The sequence below is a fragment of the Acipenser ruthenus genome, chromosome 19 (genome assembly GCF_902713425.1).
Source record: "Acipenser ruthenus chromosome 19, fAciRut3.2 maternal haplotype, whole genome shotgun sequence".
In the NCBI taxonomy this organism is placed as follows: Eukaryota; Metazoa; Chordata; class Actinopteri; order Acipenseriformes; family Acipenseridae; genus Acipenser; species Acipenser ruthenus.
In genome coordinates, this window is record NC_081207.1 from 18138743 (window position 1) to 18158102 (window position 19360).

Here is a 19360-nt window from a genome sequence, read left to right on the forward strand (position 1 = left end):
TGGGGATTTACAGCCAAGCGGGATACTCTTGGGATCAAGACAGTGCATTCTCTATTAGATCATTTTTTTTAAAAAGGAGGAACATTTAAAAGAATTACCTTTCTGGAGGGTAAAGCCAATGGAAAGACTGTAACAAAGGTATCATTTACCACAATTCCTTTCTCCACAGCTTTAGCAATGAGATCAATCTCGCTCAAAAAAACTACAATTGATCTGCTCATTCTAGACGCAGATTTAATGTTGTCACACCCAACAACTTCACCGAACGCCAAAACACACTGTTCTAAAGAAACAAACCCCTCCGTCACTATCTTTACCCCATGACGGCGGCTTAACTTTTCAAAAGAACAGTTTGGAGGAGCTCCCCTCCCCCTTGAATTGGCTATGCTGACCTAAAGCTGACAAACATGGGGTTTCCATGCGGGTCAATTTACATGTGAAATGGCAATGCACGTGCACGTTTGGGAGAATTACTCGAGTAAATCAGGTTTGTCCTTTTTTTGATCCCAGCTATGTCCAAAGACAATGTGCGGCTGCCCTCCACGTTAATAAATATGGTTTGTGAACTGGATGTCATAAGCCAGCTCGAATCACCCAAAACAACACAACAACATCCAAGTTGTTGATGCCCTCTCAGAACTGACCAAATTGATTGTGTTTTATTTGTTTGCATCATTAATATTTAACACAGCAGTAAATGCAACACAACTTAAAAGAAAGGAGAGCATCTCTGACAGCACCAGCCTCCTCACATCGCTGCTGTCCAATTGAAACTGGTGGCTGAGGTAACCTTCACAGTTGCCAAGTCCGCTTATAATACATTTTTTGAGTCATTGGTTGTAATTTGCATAAACACCCACACTCTAACATGGGTTGTGCTTGTTTTGGACTTCTTGTGAAAGACAGTGGCGCTTTTTTTTCTTCTGAGACTATAACCTTCCCCGTCTGTCTACCAGGTAGCCACTGATTCCTGAACACCTAATTTTGTGCAGATGACGTCGGGTGAAAAGCCCGGTTTACTCAAGTAAAGTAAACTGAGCGAATGGAAACCCAAAAAAGCATTGTACACGAGACATGTAAATTTCTTGTGTAAATGTCTCTAGTTAAAAAAAAAAAAAAACTTGCATGGAAACCCCATGAGAGTCAGCTTACTTTGTCACACAAAAACACTAGACTTTAACACTTAAGTATCATAAATAAATAAATATATAAACATAAAATAGATAAAAAGGCGCTCACCTAATCACACCAAAAAACTCTCCACACTCACAGCAGCACACACTCCACACTCACAGCATGCACCACTACACAGAATAGATAGATAGATAGATAGATACTTTTTTACTTTTTCAAAAAAACTTTATTAAATCTTTTAACATTTAACAAAGAACATTACAATATCACATTTTTCTAAAATAATATTATTTCTTAAAAACTAGTATAGCAAAAAAATTATAAATAAATATTAATCAATTCTTCTTCAGTTTCACATAATACCCCTCCTATACACCAGTTCATGTCAAAAGTTTCTAAATCACTCACCATTTTATTAAAATTTAAATCTAATTTAATTCTGTTAATGACTAGCATTCTAAAAACAATAATATCTTCTTCTCCCACTCCAGTTACTTTAGCTTTCCTGGTTTTTAAAATTGACTATTTAGCTTGTCCTAACAAGAAATTAGCCAACTGACACAGATATTTCTTTTTTTTTGTGTACTGTACACCAAAAATAAAAACACTTTCAGAAAAAACTAACCCCAGCTGTTTAAAAAGATCTTTCATCAGTCTAAAAAGAGGGATTAGTCTATTGCACACATTATAACAATGGAAAACAGTTTCTCTAGCAGCACAAAAGGGACATTGGTCATTTATTGCAGGGTCAATGATACAGAGGTAGGAGTTAACAGCAAGGATTGTATGCAGCAGCCTTCACTGCAGATCTCCTGCTCTCTTGGGCAGTGGGGGCTTGTAGAGGGATCTCCAGGCTGGTTTTGCCTGCTCCTCTACCCCCAGCCGCCCTCTCCAGTGTGTGTCTGGAAGCCCCTGCAACTGGGCTTTGTTTTTCACTTTTGTACAGATTTCATATAGACTGTCACTGTTTGTATTTGACAGGGGGGGGATCTGTCAAATGTTTTACTTTTAGCAACAGTCTACCCTCCTCACTATCTTGACTGATGTTTGGGGAGATTGATAAAAAAGGAAAAGGAGTTTCTGGAGGGGTCTTTATGTGCTCAGTAAATGCTCTTTGCAATAATTCTTTATACTCACTAGGCATCGCTATATGAAACTGAGAGAGTAACCTCGCAGCAACTCTCTCTGAGCGCATTCCCAAAACTGAGGACAAGCTCTGCGGGCTCTGCCAGTTAAAAGTGTCCAAGTCCAGTACATGGCGGAGTTTTGTGACCCCCGCCTTCACCATCAAATTAGAAACAGTTTGAGAATCAGTCAGCTCCACTTTAAAAACAGGGTTAAAAAGCAAAGGATTTTCTAAAAGCCAATAAAAGTCCAGCGCTCCCTTGCTCAACCCCACTCTCAGATTCTGCCATGCTCTCAGCAGACTCCGGTAAAAAGATGGGAGGCAACTAAAATCAACCTGAGCAATGTTCATTAAAAAGAGTTGTTTATCCAGCCCCATCCCTCCGACTTGTCGCAAGAACAGCACCGCCAGCTCTGTCCAGACAGGTTTCTCTGCACTGTACAGCACCTTCTTTACTGTCTGCAGCCTAAAAGCTGCAGTCCTGCTAGATAGTTCCATTAGCCCCTATCCGCCCTCCACTAAAGGCAGGTAGAGAACACTCTGCCTCCGCCAGTGCAGTCCATCCCAGAAGAAACTCAGAAATTCCTTCTGGATTTCTTTCAGAAAGGTCTGTTGCGGTTCGACACATATAAGTTTATGCCAAAGTGAGGAGGCTGCTAGGTTGTTAACAACGAGGACTCTTCCCCTGAAGGACAGCTTTGGTAATATCCACCGCCACTTCTGAAGACGCCCTCTCACCTTCTCCAGTACCCCCTCCCAGTTCTTCTGTATGGCTCTCTCATTCCCCAGAAAGACTCCCAGGTATTTGATCTCATCCCTTTTCCACAGTAATTCGCTTGGCAAGACTGGGGGGCCAGCATCTTTCCAGTCTCCTATTAATAAAGCCTCACTTTTTTGCCAGTTTATTTTAGCAGAAGAGATTTTTTCAAACATTTTCTGACTTTCACAAAAACTGTTAACATCCTGTTGGTTTGTTATAAAAACAGCTATGTCATCTGCATAAGCAGAAACTTTTATAGGTTGAAACAGACTTCCAGGGATGGATATTCCAGTCAGCACTTGTCTAAGTCTGTTGATTAAAGGCTCAATAGAAAGGGAATAGAGCATCCCGGAAAGAGGAGCAGCCCTGTCTAATACCCCTGAGGACTGGGAAAGGTGCACTCAGCCCCCCATTGATTTTCAGCAAACTGAAAATGTCACAGTACAGGAGCTGTATTTGGGCAATAAAGCCTGGGCCAAATCTGAAAGCTTCAAATACTTTCCATAAATAATTTTGATCGACTCTGTCAAAGGCCTTCTCCTGATCAAGGGAGATAACCCCAGCAGGGAAACCAAAGAGCGTGGAGGCAGCCAAAACATCCCGAATTAAAAAGATATTGTCAAAAATGCATCTGTCTGGGACACAGTAGGTTTGGTCACGATGTACGATGTTGCCTATCACAGTACTCAGTCTATTTGCCAGGGCTCTAGCTATTATTTTATAATCCGTTCCCAGCAACGACACAGGCCTCCAGTTTTTGATACTGCACAGATCTCCTTTCTTTGGTAACAGGGTTATAACAGCTCTCCTGCAACTCAAGGGCAGTTCTCCTTTATCCAAACTTTCAGTGAACACTGCATGCAGATCATACTTTAGCAATGTCCAAAATCCTTTAAAGAATTCAACTGGCAGCCCATCTATTCCAGGGGTTTTACCCCCTTTCAGCCCCTGGAGTGCATCAGAGAGCTCCTGTACAGTTAGGGGACCATCCAGATCCTTTTGTGTGCCTTCAGAGATCTTCGGTAGAGCCTCCAGGAAGTGCTCGATTTCTTCAGGCTGCCCTCTAGCCTCCGCTGTGAACAGCTCTGAATAAAAACTTGTAGCAAAACGCCGGATCTCTCCGGACTCCCTCAGGTCTTCCCCTGCTGGTGTCTTTAAGCAGTGTATGATCTTCCGTTGCGCACTCTTCTTCTCCAGACTGAAGAAAAACTGTGTGGGCGCGTCGATCTCATTGATATTCTGTACCCGTGACCTCACCAAGGCCCCTTGCACTTTGACATTCAGCAGGTCGGCAAGCTGCTGTTTTTTACTTTTGAGGTCTTGAATCGACCTACTATTTAGATTGGACTGCAGAGCTCCCTGAAGCTCCATCACGTCCTTCTCCAGCTCTTCCAGAGTCTCAGTCATCCTCTTTGTGACATTAGCAGTGTATTGCTGACAAAACAATCTGATCTGCACTTTTCCCACATCCCACCATTGCGCTAGGGAATTAAAAGAGGCTTCCTGCAGTCTCCTTTCCCAGAAGAAAATCAGACATTTTTTAAAATGGGAATCTTTCAAAAGTTGTATATTAAAGTGCCAGTAAGACCGCCCTGGTTTAAAAGAGGATAAAGTTACACAAACAGTTAAAAGGTTGTGATCAGAGAGACCAGTAGGGGAAATAAAACACTTTGTTATCAGGTTAAGACATGGCTTAAAAATATAAAAGCGGTCTAGCCTGGCCAGGGAAATGATGTTATCACAAATTTTGACCCAAGTGTATTGTCTGCTTTCTGTATTAAAAGCCTTCCATACATCTGTTAAATCGTGCTTGTTTAAAACACTTAAAAGCTTTCTAGCAGACTGAGGGTGTGGTTCTGGATGATTGCGATCTTCTGTATGTTTCACAGTACAGTTAAAATCACCTGCTAAAAACACCCCCTCTTCATCACTGCAATCATCTAAAACTTGGTCTAAAATGCAAAAAAATGTGACCCTTTCCTTCCCATCATTAGGTGCATACACATTAATAAACACAAAGGAATTATCCCCCACCCTCGCTTTCACTTTAAGCAATCTTCCTTTTACTACCTCAGTTGTATTAATCCAGTCAGGTTTAAAAGCCTCTGAAAATAAAACAGCAACTCCAGCACTTAAGTTTGACCCATTGCTAAAAACAATCTCCCCCTTCCAGTCTTTAGCCCAGTCTGTCTGACAGATGGATAATAAACATTTTGTCAGGTTTTCCTGTGTGTGATTAACATAAACCAGAACAATCGATGTCTTGGTCATACAAGAAAATGAATCGGAATCATGTTTGCTTTATCAAAGTGCACTCCCATTAAGGAGCATTCTCCAACTGTAGCTAACTCTTTTCTTGGAATATATTTAGAAAAACAGGAAAGCTCATCCAAAGCCTATTGTGCTCATTCAAGATGAGGAACAGGCTGCAGCAGAAGATGACTGTTTTTGTGTGTGATATTTCTGAACATTATTTGGACAAGAACTTTCTATACCATTAGATGAGAATCACATTGCAGTACACAGAAGCTCAGCTTATGTCCAGTGGGTAATCAACAGTATTTTCCAATATAACAACTGCAGTCGAGAATGTACACTATCATCAATCCACTATCCATTAAAAATCAAACAAACAAAAAAACGTAGACGTGTAAAATCACTTGTAAAACTTGTTTTTAAACTCAGCATGCCAAATTGCAGGCAATTACGTGTTCTGAATGAATTCATCTTCTATAGAAACGTCCTATATGCAATTTTCTGAGGACTGTAAGCAGTTCGGTATTTTACCACAAAAGATTTGACAGTAAGGCTATTTCAAAAAGAGATATAGACCACTTAATAGACCATGCAAATTAGTGATTTTCATACAAATAATGGATCACTTATAATGGCAAGATATTTGGATAGGCAAGATCTTTAGGATTAATTGGGGAGATGCTGAAAAACAAAACATGGTCTGTTCCTCTCCAATGGGGCTAATTTCCTTATTGTGCAAAAACAGATCATAGACAAGAAGACAGTTTGTATGATTCATGGTAAGTGCCTTCCAGAATTAGCTTTTCCCCCCCGCAATATCATTTAAATATAATTATTATTTTCTGGGCAGCTGAGCCTTGCCTCGGACCACTATTATTATTATTATTATTATTATTATTTATTTCTTAGCAGACGCCCTTATCCAGGGCGACTTACAATCGTAAGCAAATACATTTCAAGTGTTACAATACAAGTAATACAATAAGAGCAAGAAATACATATAAATACTATATAAATGATGTGAATTCTCAACATGGAGAGGTGTGGGGCTTGGTTCCAGCAGGTTACTTTAATGCACACCCTTATGCACTGGTCGTGTCAGTCTTTCTGGCACACCCTACATGGGGATAACTAGGGGTGTGCAGACACTCATTACTCATTCTTCAATAAATCCATTCATTTACATGTTGATTTCAAAACAGCAAATACTATCCTCCCCAAATGTACAGTTGAGAACTAATCAATGGCAATTAACTTCTGTATTGAGTGCTATAAAAGCAGATTGAAAGAATATATTCCTCTCATCCAGGGTGCTGACATTTTTACTGCCGTTCCGAGGCTGTAAACTGACAATAGAAAGTTTTACCCTACACTGCCAGCCTCCTAGAGACAATCTAATAAACTCTCCATTTTATTGTAGTGCCTCAGCTTGTACCCACGCTACTTCCTTGAGCAATATTAACAATATCACACTTGTAATAAATGATATGAGAAAAAGTAGCTGTTACAAACTATCCTTCCCAGATACTGTGCGATTATGAGGACACTCTGAATGTGCCTGTACAGCTTTTAAATCATAACAGGTGGCTGTCAAAAGTGTATTGAAACTAATTTAGGGTAGGGAAATTAATTTTAAAACCTTAGTTTCAATGCATTCTCAATAAGTCCTTAACAGTTCCTGAATCACAGAACAAGGGCAGTTTATAATGTACTTAACTTGACAGCAAGTCCACTGGCCCCTGCAGATCCTCACATTCTGACTAGTTCTTCTCAAGACACATTCCACACACAGAACACTCCCTAACTGGAATAAGATCTGCAAAGGATTTCAAGTGAAGGATAAACTGACTGGGACCTGGGTACAGAACTGAGCCAAGAGGAGAATGTGATGTTGATACATTTGGAACATGTGACTAGCAGCTATCTCCAACAGAAACTCCAAATCCTTCCTCTGTTTGAGCTCCGGGGTGGGGAGGGGAGCTGGTCATAGCTGGAAATCATCAACAAAGCAAACTTGATAAGGAGTTACAGCTGAACATGAGCTATCCACAAAATATTCTGATAGTAAAATGAAATCTTAGAACTGGGCGCCTATCAAACAGGAATCAATCATTCCGGACTCCGAGTCCAGAAGGATGGCGCCAGAGAGAGATAAAGAGAAATCGGGGGAGATAAGGGTTAAATCAAGGACTGCATTTTAAATAGATAGAGAAGCAGGTTTGCAAAGAAGAAAGAAGAGGAATCGTTTCAGAACTTTTGAGAGCTCTTAATAACAGATGCGGAGGCATTAACGCTGATTTGCACATTTTAATCTGCAGTTGAGGATTTCTTAATAAGAGAAAATAGTTTAAACATTCCTTTAAGAGTGGTGGGAGTAGAACTGTCTGGTAAAGGCTTGGTAAAATATTCTCTTTCACAATGAAGAACTGAACAAGATTAAGCAGAGACTGCCCAAATTTACTTTCCCTGCAGAAAGTCCTGTTTTTTTTTGGTTTTAACTGCTTTCCATACTTATGTTTATTAGAGAAGTGATCAGATAGTATTAGGGGGTTCCTGTCAAATCTGAACTGGGTAAGGGAAACTGTTTCCACTGCATTGTTGTCTCATCTTCTAATCAATTCAAAGCAGGTTTAGCAGGACCAAGTACTGGGTGGGAGTGAAGTGAATGTGTCCCGTCTTGCATTGATGAATCAGTGTTTGTTAAAGCAAAGGACCCCCACAGAGAACTATAGAGAGTGGGTTTAAAGTTCAGGTAAGGGGTCCTAATACTTGCTGCACAGGATGTGAATGTGAATCTACCGCATGGTGGCAGGATAGTGTTGGTTATTGCCCCACGAGGCAGAATACCCACATTATTAGCCAAGGGCTAGTGAAAGGCACCAGGAATTTGTTTGTGGCCATTGAGGCTTCCTGATGCCAGGAGCCAACACTGCAGCGTGATTAACTGAAATGAAGGACGTGTCAGATAAGTGGATTGTGTGACACTGCACAGACAATTAAAATATACAACTTGGAGCAGAAACTGACAATCACTGCAGATTACTATTGGCTGCTTGAGGTAATCAGCTCACAGTGGAGGTCATTCTGGCCTCAGCCAAAATACTGTATTCTTCAGGGAGCTGTATTGGAGAGTGTTGAACTGAAATCCGTTTATCTATGCAGATAAGAGTCATACATAGCTGAAAGCCATGACTGTGCCTTCTGAAGAATATTACAGCTTTTAACAAACTCCCAATATATATATTTTTTTTTCTTAAACCAGATAGGTTGCAATTAGATGGCTATTACTGCACATTATAGTACACACTTAAATGAAGCAAATTACAATACACATGCTGTTTATCTCTTGTACAAGCTTGTAAAACATCTCAAGAACAATACCAGACCTGTAATTTAATGAGCATTTGATGTCCGTGTTGATGTCCACAGTTTCCCAATATGCTCCTCAGTGAGATCTCTCTCTAACATACAAATGCAAGTTGTCTACAGCAATGTCATTCGACTTCTATAACAGACCCCAAAGATGTGTCGTGGCTTACCCCTCCTGCCAGCTCCACAGCCGGGGCTTCCACCTGAATCTTCCCCCTGAACGGACCCCAGGTGGTCTCGTGAAGAAGGCCCTGCTTGGTACGGACTTTACTGTCTCCATCACTGCCAAACAGCTCCAGCTCCTCTGTACAAAACAAAACAACGTCAGCAAAATACAACTAATTTGAAGTCGCAAAGAGAAAACACTAGGCGACTCCGGAGCAAGCATTGTGTGTGTCCACCGTTTTGAATCTAGTTCATATAGGCTCAGTGTTTAGTTAGGAGTGTTTCCTGTCGACCTCTCACGGCAGCTCCCAGGCAGAGTAACTCTTTGCGAACTAGAATCTGAAATAATTTTTTAAATATCATGTATGGTCTTGATTTTATACAAAATTGTTTGACAGGTCCACATTTTTACCGTTTTGAGGTAATTGGCAGGATTTTAGCTTATTATGTGAGTTAATGTATATATCAATTTAAAGTATAGTGTGATACCTTTTTTGAGTGCCTGTAGAACCTGGACATACCAAGGGTTACACTGACATTAAATCAAATCTTAAATTTACCCAACTAGAAAGCAAAACAAAAGTAGAAAAAACATGCACATCTTTGACTTTATTTTTTGAATTGCTTTAAAAATATTTAATTCATAACAAATATCATCTGTATACTTATGTATATACATATGTTAGAATATGAAATGTCTGAGCAACAGCAAATAAAATAAAATTCTGATTTTAACAATTTGTTTCAGAAAAATACTTACATAGTGCACCTTGTCCGTAAAACATTTAAAACAACAACACGTTTTCAATAGAAATAAATAATAATAACTACTTAATAATAAAATAAATTATATTACTAATTAATAATAAACTAAGTAATTAAAAGTAACATACTACATTGGACCAAATTCATAAATGGCAAAATGAAATAGGAACCAATAATGTAAAATAAATAAATAAATTAAATAAATAAATAAATAAAAAGTTAACACTAACAGCAAAGTTCACATAACTTACATCTATTGACAACGTTTTGTTCTCTGACACAAATCTGTGACAAGAAGGTGGTCTTTACATAAAGTGCATAAAGTGAAGTTTTGTGGAGATTCACCAAATAAACAAAAATATTAAATCGAGGTCCTACTATTCTATATGTTGTAAAACAAAGCCAGTAATACGTTTGTATTCTATACGACACATCCCAACATTACCATTGAAGATTATGAGCCATATTTATAAAGCACTAGCTGAAGTACTCGGCGTTGCCCAGGGAAATTCAATATTTCAGTACTTCATGCATGACAAATTGGGGAACGGTAGCCTTATGATTTCCTATAAGCTACCGATCAAGGGTGTCACACAATGCGCTCGGACCCCTTTCCCTTTTTTTAACATTTATTTTTTTTGGTTTTTGCCATTTTTATTTATTTTTTTTAAATGTGTTTTTTATTTATTTTTCTACTGTAGTGATCCAGCTATGGGGTTACTAAATAAAGTACCCCGGGGGTCAAAAGACTGGGTCCAAACACAGCCCTGGACCTTCCCCTGGATGAAAGAGGAAGCCATGCAGAGTGTGGTGCAATGGCTCCTACGGGGACCGAATGCATAAAGGAACAGATAGACAGACAAACTTTCTTCTTTATATATAAGATTTTCTGTCGTTCACCTGACTGTTTTAAAAAAAAAAAAAAATAATAAAAGTAAATAATAATACAAGTGGTGACCTGCGCATAATAACACATAAGGAGGCTGTGTGGTCCAGTGGTTAAAGAAAAGGGCTTGTAACCAGGAGGTTCCCAGTTCAGATCCCCCCTCATTATGTGACCCTGAGCAAGTCACTTAACCTCCTTGTGCTCCGTCTTTCGGGTGAGACGTAATTGTAAGTGACTCTGCAGCTGATGCATAGTTCACACACCCTAGTCTCTGTAAGTCGTCTTGGATAAAGGCGTCTGCTAAATAAACAAATAATATTTTAATAATAATAAGATGGTAATTATGTCGTGCTTAACAACAACGTAATAATAATAATAATAATAATAATAATAATAATAATAATAATAATAATAATAATAATTACTTTAAAAAGTTAATAAACAAAAAGGATCAATGGTGGAATTTGTAAAGAAAACACAATTGAGATTGCAGTAAGTTGTATATATAAATGTATAACAATAAAATAATTTTGTTGAACATATCAGTTCAACTATACTACTATTGTCCAGCTGTCTTCCAACACTACAACTATACAATTACTACTACTAATGATAACAATACAACTGTTGGATATATAGGGACGTTCAATAACTCTGATCTATAGATTTTATAAATAAAGTCCAACCTTTATTTTTCAGCGGAGTTGCCGGAGGTCAGGGTGGTAACATTTGATCAAAACAGGACCTGTTTTGTAATGGGACAGCCCATCTCTAGTATGTCCAATAGGAATGTACGGGCGGGGTCATGTATTTATTTCCAATCTTCTGGATCGTTTCCAAGTCACGTCTGGTGTGGATTGAACATTATGCGACTTCGCTCGAGTCCAGGGTGGATGCAGTTTAAGCGTGCAAATCGATTTAGGTAAAGAATTGCGCTTTGATGCCGTGGTCTATGGTAATCTCGAGTAAACACTGCAACCATAGATACTGGAATGCTGCACTGCGTCCAAAAACTCAACTTTATTGGTTAGAGACGTATGTGAAATACATTTTGATTGGTCTGTCATGCCTGAAGTTTGTCACACAGATATTTCATTACAGTAAATCTTTTGTTTGTTTATAAACTTTTTGGGCAATTTAGTATGCTGTCAGGTAATTCTCTGTACTTGTGGTCGCTGAATCGCTCGGTAGAAAAAAAAAAAAAAAAGAAGTTGCTAAACAATGAAATACAAATAAAAACATTGATATTGAACTACAGACCGGACTAACTGTTGTTTGTTTTATTGTCTGAAGTCTGACTAAGGTTTGTATGCTAATTTGAAAAAAAAAAAATAATAACACACTTGTCACTGCGTAGTAAGTAATTACGTCATCGATCGAAATTATAATGAGCCGTCTGCAATGGGTTAAACAGGTTTGGTTGCGATTGCCATATCAACATTTTACTAACACGTGTTAAAAGCAGGTATACAAGTAGTTTTTATTCTCTTAAAATATCAAAACTCCAAAGTGATACAATTGCGAAACCTGGATTTACACTCTTATACAACCCTTAAATGAACCATTCGCTTCAGTGGGGGAAAAAACAAACAAAACCGAAGTGATCCCATGTATGTCAAGTCTTATGGTTTACCCGTGAAACTTACGGTTTTTCACAATTTTGAGTGTCTCGCTGCCGTGCAACGGATTCTCACGTTTGTGCATAAGTTTGTTTTTGTTTGTGAGGCTCTGAAACCCTTTATACACGATACAGCGGTAAAACCAAACCTGTCCAAGCGTATTATTTCATTTTGGGGGAGGGGGTCACCATGAAGAGGTGTACATTGCCATGCTATATTTCTGTAGCTGCTACGCAAACTCCCCCCTTACTCCAAAGATAGAATTGCCTTGTCTCAAAATGACTGTGTGCGCGAGCCTTCTATGTTTCTGTACACATGTCATTACTCAGGCAGTCGAAGGAGAGACTGTCACTGTCAGACTGTCGCTTTATTTCACCTTCATTTTAGTCAAAGTGACGTGGAGTGCCACACACTGGTTTCGTATTTCTGTAAAATGACGCTTCTTTGTTTTAATAATGTTGACCAATAATAATAATAATAATAATAATAATAATAATAATAATAATAATAATAATAATATAGAAATAAGTAGATGTATTATTTTTTAATGAATAATGTTAAACCAGATCACATATAAACATTCGCTGTTAAATGTGTATCTATCTATCTATCTATCTATATATATATTTTTTTTAGTCTGTGGTGTACCCAAACTATTTTTGTTTAATTTATTTTATTTCGTCTCCACAAAAGGAGCAAAAGCAGACAGTATTTTCTTTTCATGACTAGCTACAGTTTTTTTTTTGTGCTCGTGCTGTATTCGTGTCGTTTGCTTTGCTCCCGGTGTGCATAGCCCTTAGTGTAGTCAGTGGCGTAGCTGTCAAGTCATGTGCAAAAATCTTGATCCGTCACCTGCATCTCCCCCCGCCCAAAACAAAATTTAGTGGTCTTGGTCAGGGGTAGGCAACCCTGGTCCTGGAGTGCCACAGACACTTCTGGTTTTTGTTTTACCCAAGCCCCTTAATAAATTAATTGATTTAATGATTGGCTTAATTGGTTAGAATTACCATGTGTTCCAGGTATTTAGAAATTGCCGATTAAGAGATACCTACAAAGCCTGCAGGATTGTGGCACTCCAGGACCAGGGTTGCCTACCCCTGGTCTAGGTTAAGGTTGTTCATCAATCCCAACGTTTTTCAGCAGGGGTCTCACTGTTGTGAACACTTTGGGGTTGACATGTCAGCGATCCTCTCAACTTGAACTCAACCATTTAAAATTGTCATTTGACAGCATTATTAATAGGTAAATTCAAGTCCCGAAGAAAATAGTTTTGTCAAATGCCTATTACTGCAGCTACCAGTCTCCGTTCTAACCAAGGAGTTTAAGTGCGCCAAGGTCAGACTGGAAATGACATTAGTAGAGTCACGCGACAAATGCATAAGGGAGGCAGCTCCTGGGTTGAAAACTGGAAGAAAGTGGGCGGCAAAGAAAGCTGTGGAGGATGCAAAGGCTGCCCTTCGAATTGGTGATATCATGGGGCAAGTTCAGCATGGAAGAGGGGGTCTTGATCTCAGTTCAGCTCCTCCTACATGGCACAAGGCAGCCCCAGCTCAATGGAGGAAGCTGGTAGTCAACGAGGTGCAAAAGCAGGAGGAGAGGATGAGGTGTATAAAGGCCATTTCCCAGGCCAAGCAGGGAGAATGGATGAGATGGGACAGTGTGGAACAACGCAAGATTGGCTGGCAAGACCTATGGTCAATGGAACAGAGCAGGATCAGTTTCCTCATCAGGTCAACATATGATGTTCTCCCATTACCACAGAACCTAAACCTCTGGGTAGGAGAGGATCCATCATGTCCTTTGTGTTTCCAAGTCGCGTCTGGTTTGGATTGAACACCAGGCACATTTTGACAGGATGTAAAGTGTCTCTTAGCCAAGGATGGTTTACATGGCGCCATGACCAGGTGCTGCGATGTTTGGCCTTAGCATTGGAAGACAAGCGTAACATGACCAATAAGTTGCCACCTGTTCCATCAAAACATTACACACAAAAGACAACATTCCTCCGCCCAGGAGAGCAACCACCAAGAAAAGGTGTTAAAACCAATCCTCGCCCAGGACAACTGGAAGCTGCTAGAGACTGGAAAATACTGGCAGATGTTGGTCAACGGCTTATTTTTCCACCTGAGATTGCCACCACTAACCTTCGACCAGATATTGTCTTGTGGTCTGGATCAGCACGCCTTGTTCACCTGGTAGAGTTAACAGTGCCATGGGAGGATGCTGTAGATGAGGCGTATGAGAGGAAGAAACTGCGGTATGCTCAACTAGCCACTGAAGCGGAACAGCGAGGATGGAGAGTCCGGGTTTACCCAGTGGAGGTGGGTTGTCGAGGATTTGTGGCACACTCTACAACCCGGCTTCTCAGAGATGTCGGATTCAGTGGCCAAGAGTTGCGTCGCGCAGTGAAGAACTTATCTGAAGCAGCAGAGAGGAGCAGCAACTGGCTGTGGTTGAGACGGAAAGATTCTGGCTGGGGATCTCAAGCACAATAGAAAGAAAGAAATGCTGATGTACAGGTAAGTAAGCTGGGCTGAGTTGAGTGGGGGACAGAGGGGGGTGATGCTGGGACGCCAGAATCACCGTCAAGCCCTCTTGAGGTGTCGTGGGCTAGTCGACGAAACACCAAGGATGGAAGGTGCCCCAGAGATGTACTCTACTTAGCTCAATCCAGACAGTTGTCATGCTGATGTGCTGGGGAGACCGCACTGTGGTTGATCCCCGGAGCCAGCATCGCAGCCGTTGTGTGTGCTGATGCGCTAGGGAGGCAATAAGCTGATCCCTGGAGCCAGCATTACACTTCAGCCATCAACACCAGACAGAAGGATATCTACGTCATCATATGGAAGGAAACGCAAATGGATGGAGACACATATAGATCAAATTAGTTTACGGTAAAGCTATGTCTTAGTTGGTGCTTATCTTGGCGAGAGCCGAGTTCAAATCAGCATGAAGTTTTAACATCTACTCTTGTGTTATGGAAATCTAAAAGTTCATATTATGGAGGAGGATATTAAACTCTGGGCATAACAGTTGGGAGTTCTCCGATGTTCAAATGGTAATGCACTATGTTTTTAATATTATTATTATTATTATTATTATTATTATTAGTTGGTAAACCACATTGCTATGGTGACCGCACACGAGATAGAAATAAAAGTACAACTTAAAAAGCAGAGGATTATCTTGCTGGCTGTTGAAGTGGTTTGTAGAATCTGAGGAATTTCATATGAAAAGGGTGATCTTATTCAGCTTGGAAATTCCCCATCACTCCCCACATAAAAAAAGGAATACACTTTTGACCTACATGAAGCATGATTTCCCTGAACTGTTCCACTGTTGATTTTATTTTCAAGTGATTTCTCTTGCTGATAACCATAGTCATGGTTTGGACGATGCTTCAGCAGGATGGAGGTATAGTATGTGGTTACTTATTATTTTATTGGGTTTTTTTTGTTTTGTTTTTTATAATTGACAAGATTTTAATCTGTCTGTTAAACTGTTTGAACAGTCAGCACCACCTACCTACACACACCCAACTGAAACAAATCGAAACAAACGGGAATCTGAATGCTATAAAAATAAAGGCAGAATATATTTTAACTGTTACTGTATGTATGAGGCCAATTGATGTTTATCACTGGTGCATTAGTACTAGTACACATACTAAAAACACACACCTGAAATAGGATATCATACTGGTTTACCAGAATCAGGGATTAGCATACCATCATTTGGTACTACCACTAGAGGGAGTATGTTTGTAAGATCTGACTGGTTATCTTGACAGGCATCTCAACAGAAGAATCCAAAGACTCATGCAAATGAAACAAATGTTTTGTTTCCTTTAATAGAAGGTTGTAAATTGGCATGTCAGCCACACTGTAGTTATACATATTTCAAACTTCATGCAATTGCAAAATTGGCTGTATTTCTTCCTGATTATATTGTAAACATACCAAACGTATTTGGATTATATATGACAGCTATAGTTAGCTGTATAATAAATATTAAAAGCTGTACTATAAAAATGGCAATTTTATTTGTATGCCATTGAATTTTGCAATGTGCAGTTCGCCCTTCTTTGCTACATTTTATTCTGTTGAAATTAGTTTCTGAAGAAAAAAAAAAAAACCCAGTGTCATGCGGGTCGGCTACGCGATTTCACATTGCGTTTAATAAAGCAGGCTTGACCTGGGTGACAGACTCAAGTACACACTGCGCGTATCAATGCCCCGAAAGCAGCTTGTTACAGACGCTTCCATCCAAGCTTCTCTGGATTGAATCGTCGGCCCAAATGTGGATTAGAACAAATGTTTCTTTTTCCCTGCTGCGATCTGGCTCATGCTGTGTCTCAATCTCAAAAAAAATTGGCTAAACAGAATAAACAGAAATGTTCCTTTCCATTAATGTCTCATTCAACCCGGGTCATACTGAGGTGGGTTGCTGGAACCCAGGTCAACCCAGATACGTGGTTTAACACTACACAGGATTGTGACCCGGGTTGCCAGAATCCGGGTCCGGACCCGGGTAGGAGTGCCAGTGTGAAAGGGGCTTAAGTAGACGACAAGTATAGTCTCCAAGCATGTGATATTCTTCTACTGTTGTTGTTTGATGATACAATAAAACATACCTGCTTTGTTTTTAACACCTACTTTGTGAAATACAGTGAATTATAATGTATATTTCTCTCATATCCATAATGTAAGTTCATGTTAAGAATACATTGAAAATACATTTCAGAAATATAACTGATAATACTTGATATATCCCAAAAAAATATTTATATGGGTGTTAATAAAAATAAAGCCAGTATAATTGTCTTTAACCCTTTTGGAGCAAGGACCTGGAAATGTAGCTGGTATGTTTATTTGAATCCCTGGCCTGTGATCTATCCGGAAAAGTATGATTGAGAAAAAAAAAAATTAAATAGAAATCATCCACACCACCCCACCCCACCCCACCCCCCATGCTGCAAAACTCCCCTCCTTTGTCTGTTACAGATCCTCCCTCCCCTCGGCACAGTTCAACATCTCATTTCGGGTCAGGATAAAGTGGTGGAGAGATAAGGCTGTTTGTCTAACACTCTCCATGTCAAAACACTCATCTATCTTCTGTGTATCAATCCCCACCAGAGAAAAACATGCAGCCTATGATAAACCGACTTCCCAGCCAAGTCGAAGAGAGAGGAGAGAGAGAAGGAGAGGCACTGTGTGCTGCAGTTACAATTCTTTCATTCTGACAATGCACTGTAACTGTTCTGACAAAGCAAAGCTATCTCAACTTCTAAAAACACTCCCCAAATACTATTCCATTTGTTCCCTGTGATATGATGAAGGACTGCGCAACTAAAACAGACTTCTTTAAAAATAGTTAAAAATGCCCCTTAAAAAAAATGTACTAGTGGATAATGTCAGTACACTGTGCACCTAACCAAACCCATCCCAATTAATATTTCCAGAACTGTTTGACTATTCATGCACAGAAGTTGTTCAACTGTAGCCTTTAAAAAAAATCAATTAATTAATAAAATTAATTTCCATAACTCTAAAACACTTCATAGTAATACATTTGGAAATACTAAAAAAAACTTTGTAAAAATTAATTGACAAAAGTTAAGATTATAATGAATGCATTGAGAAAGACAAATTGAATTTACCCACAATTTTATACAGTTTTAACCAGGACAAACCAGTGCAGGTCACCGACACAATTTAAAAAAACTGCTGTGCCTGCAAATGCACCTACACTTTCTACTTATTCCTGCCCCCATGATTTCCAAAAACACCACATCTGGATGTGTTTAGAATCCACTCTATTGAACAACCTGTAGTTTAACTGCTTAACTTTAAGAAATGTCCCAAATAAATGCTACAATATTTCACATGTTAAATTTAGGTTAGGGATTTAAATATATATTATTTTTATATTTTGAATATAAAATTCAAATAAAAGTTTCTGAACTGTATACTGTGTCATGGCATTTTTCGGTTTTCTTAAAAGTTTAAAACACTAAGTGGGGCCTATTCACAGTGTTAAATAATGTTAGGACTGCTTTTTTTAAAAGCCCATTCAAAGTCCAAAAGCATCATGAAACAAAGAGGAATCCACAGCATAATAATGGTGAAAGCATCAGCCTAAAGTTTAAAAAAAAATAAAAATAAAAAAAAAAGTCTGCTCATCACTGTTTGCCATGCTGCCAAACAGCTTGGAGAGTGGAATAACACTGCCCTTTATGACAGGAGGAGTGAAGAGACCAGCGGTTAAGACAGCAGATGTGCATGTCATTTTAAATTAATGAGGTGCAGTTAAGATACATTAAAAATGTTAAGCTGTAGCTGTTCACTGAATCATCCATTAACCTCGTCCAGTAATCTAAACAGACAGCAGTCTTTCTGGTTCAGGCACTTCCCTTTTATTAGGGAAGGCCTTGTCCAAGACCCAGTATCACATCAGTCTTGTCTTCCATTAATGCAGGTTGTGACACAAGCTTACAACAATCCTTAATCATCACTCGTTAACTGAAGATCTGGGACGAGCAACAGGGGAACGGAGCATTTCACTTTGCAAGGGAATCTCTTTAATGCCTTTCAGTCTGTTTAAAATAGGAGCCCACATATTTTAGGTAGCTTCAAATTACAATTTTCTTAACTTCTACCTTTGTATGATATCTGCAATAATTCGGAGCAGTTATTCTTGTTCTATTACTCAAGTGTTGTGTTATTTGTTTTTACTGTTTGCTAAGTCTGTGCAGTGCTTCGACTAGGAGTTCAGGAGGTGCTCTTCGGTTCTATTCGCCTGCCAGACATACAGTAGGTTAGATTAGCCAGTGTCTATTTTAGTAAGCGCCTGCTAGTGTACATCAATGTGGATGGCTAGATGGCACTGGCTATAGCTATATATATTATATATATATATATATATATATTACACAGCTCTGGAAAAAAATAAGAGACCACTGCAAAATTATCAGTTTCTCTGGTTTTACTATTTATAGGTATGTGTTTGGGTGAAATGAACATTTTTGTTTTATTCTATAAACTACTGACAACATTTCTCCCAAATTCCAAATAAAAATATTGTCATTTAGAGCATTTATTTGCAGAAAATGACAACTGGTCAAAATAACAAAAAAGATGCAGTGTTGTCAGACCTCGAATAATGCAAAGAAAATAAGTTCATATTCATTTTTAAACAACACAATACTAATGCTTTAACTTAGGAAGAGTTCAGAAATCAATATTTGGTGGAATAACCCTGATTTTCAAGCACAGCTTTCA

The 19360-nt window shown here is 39.1% G+C and overlaps 1 protein-coding gene across 3 annotated transcripts in view; it reads right to left on the bottom strand.

Moving 5' to 3' along the window:
- The window catches only part of LOC117424609 (zinc finger protein ZFPM1-like), a 101995-nt gene that overhangs the window by 24374 nt on the left and 58261 nt on the right, over positions 1–19360 (bottom strand). For all 3 annotated transcript variants that reach the window (XM_058992558.1, XM_034041141.3, XM_034041140.3), the window contains exon 4: positions 8816–8949. In XM_058992558.1, the coding sequence (XP_058848541.1) occupies positions 8816–8949 (134 nt within the window). The remainder of the gene's footprint in view (positions 1–8815; positions 8950–19360) is intronic.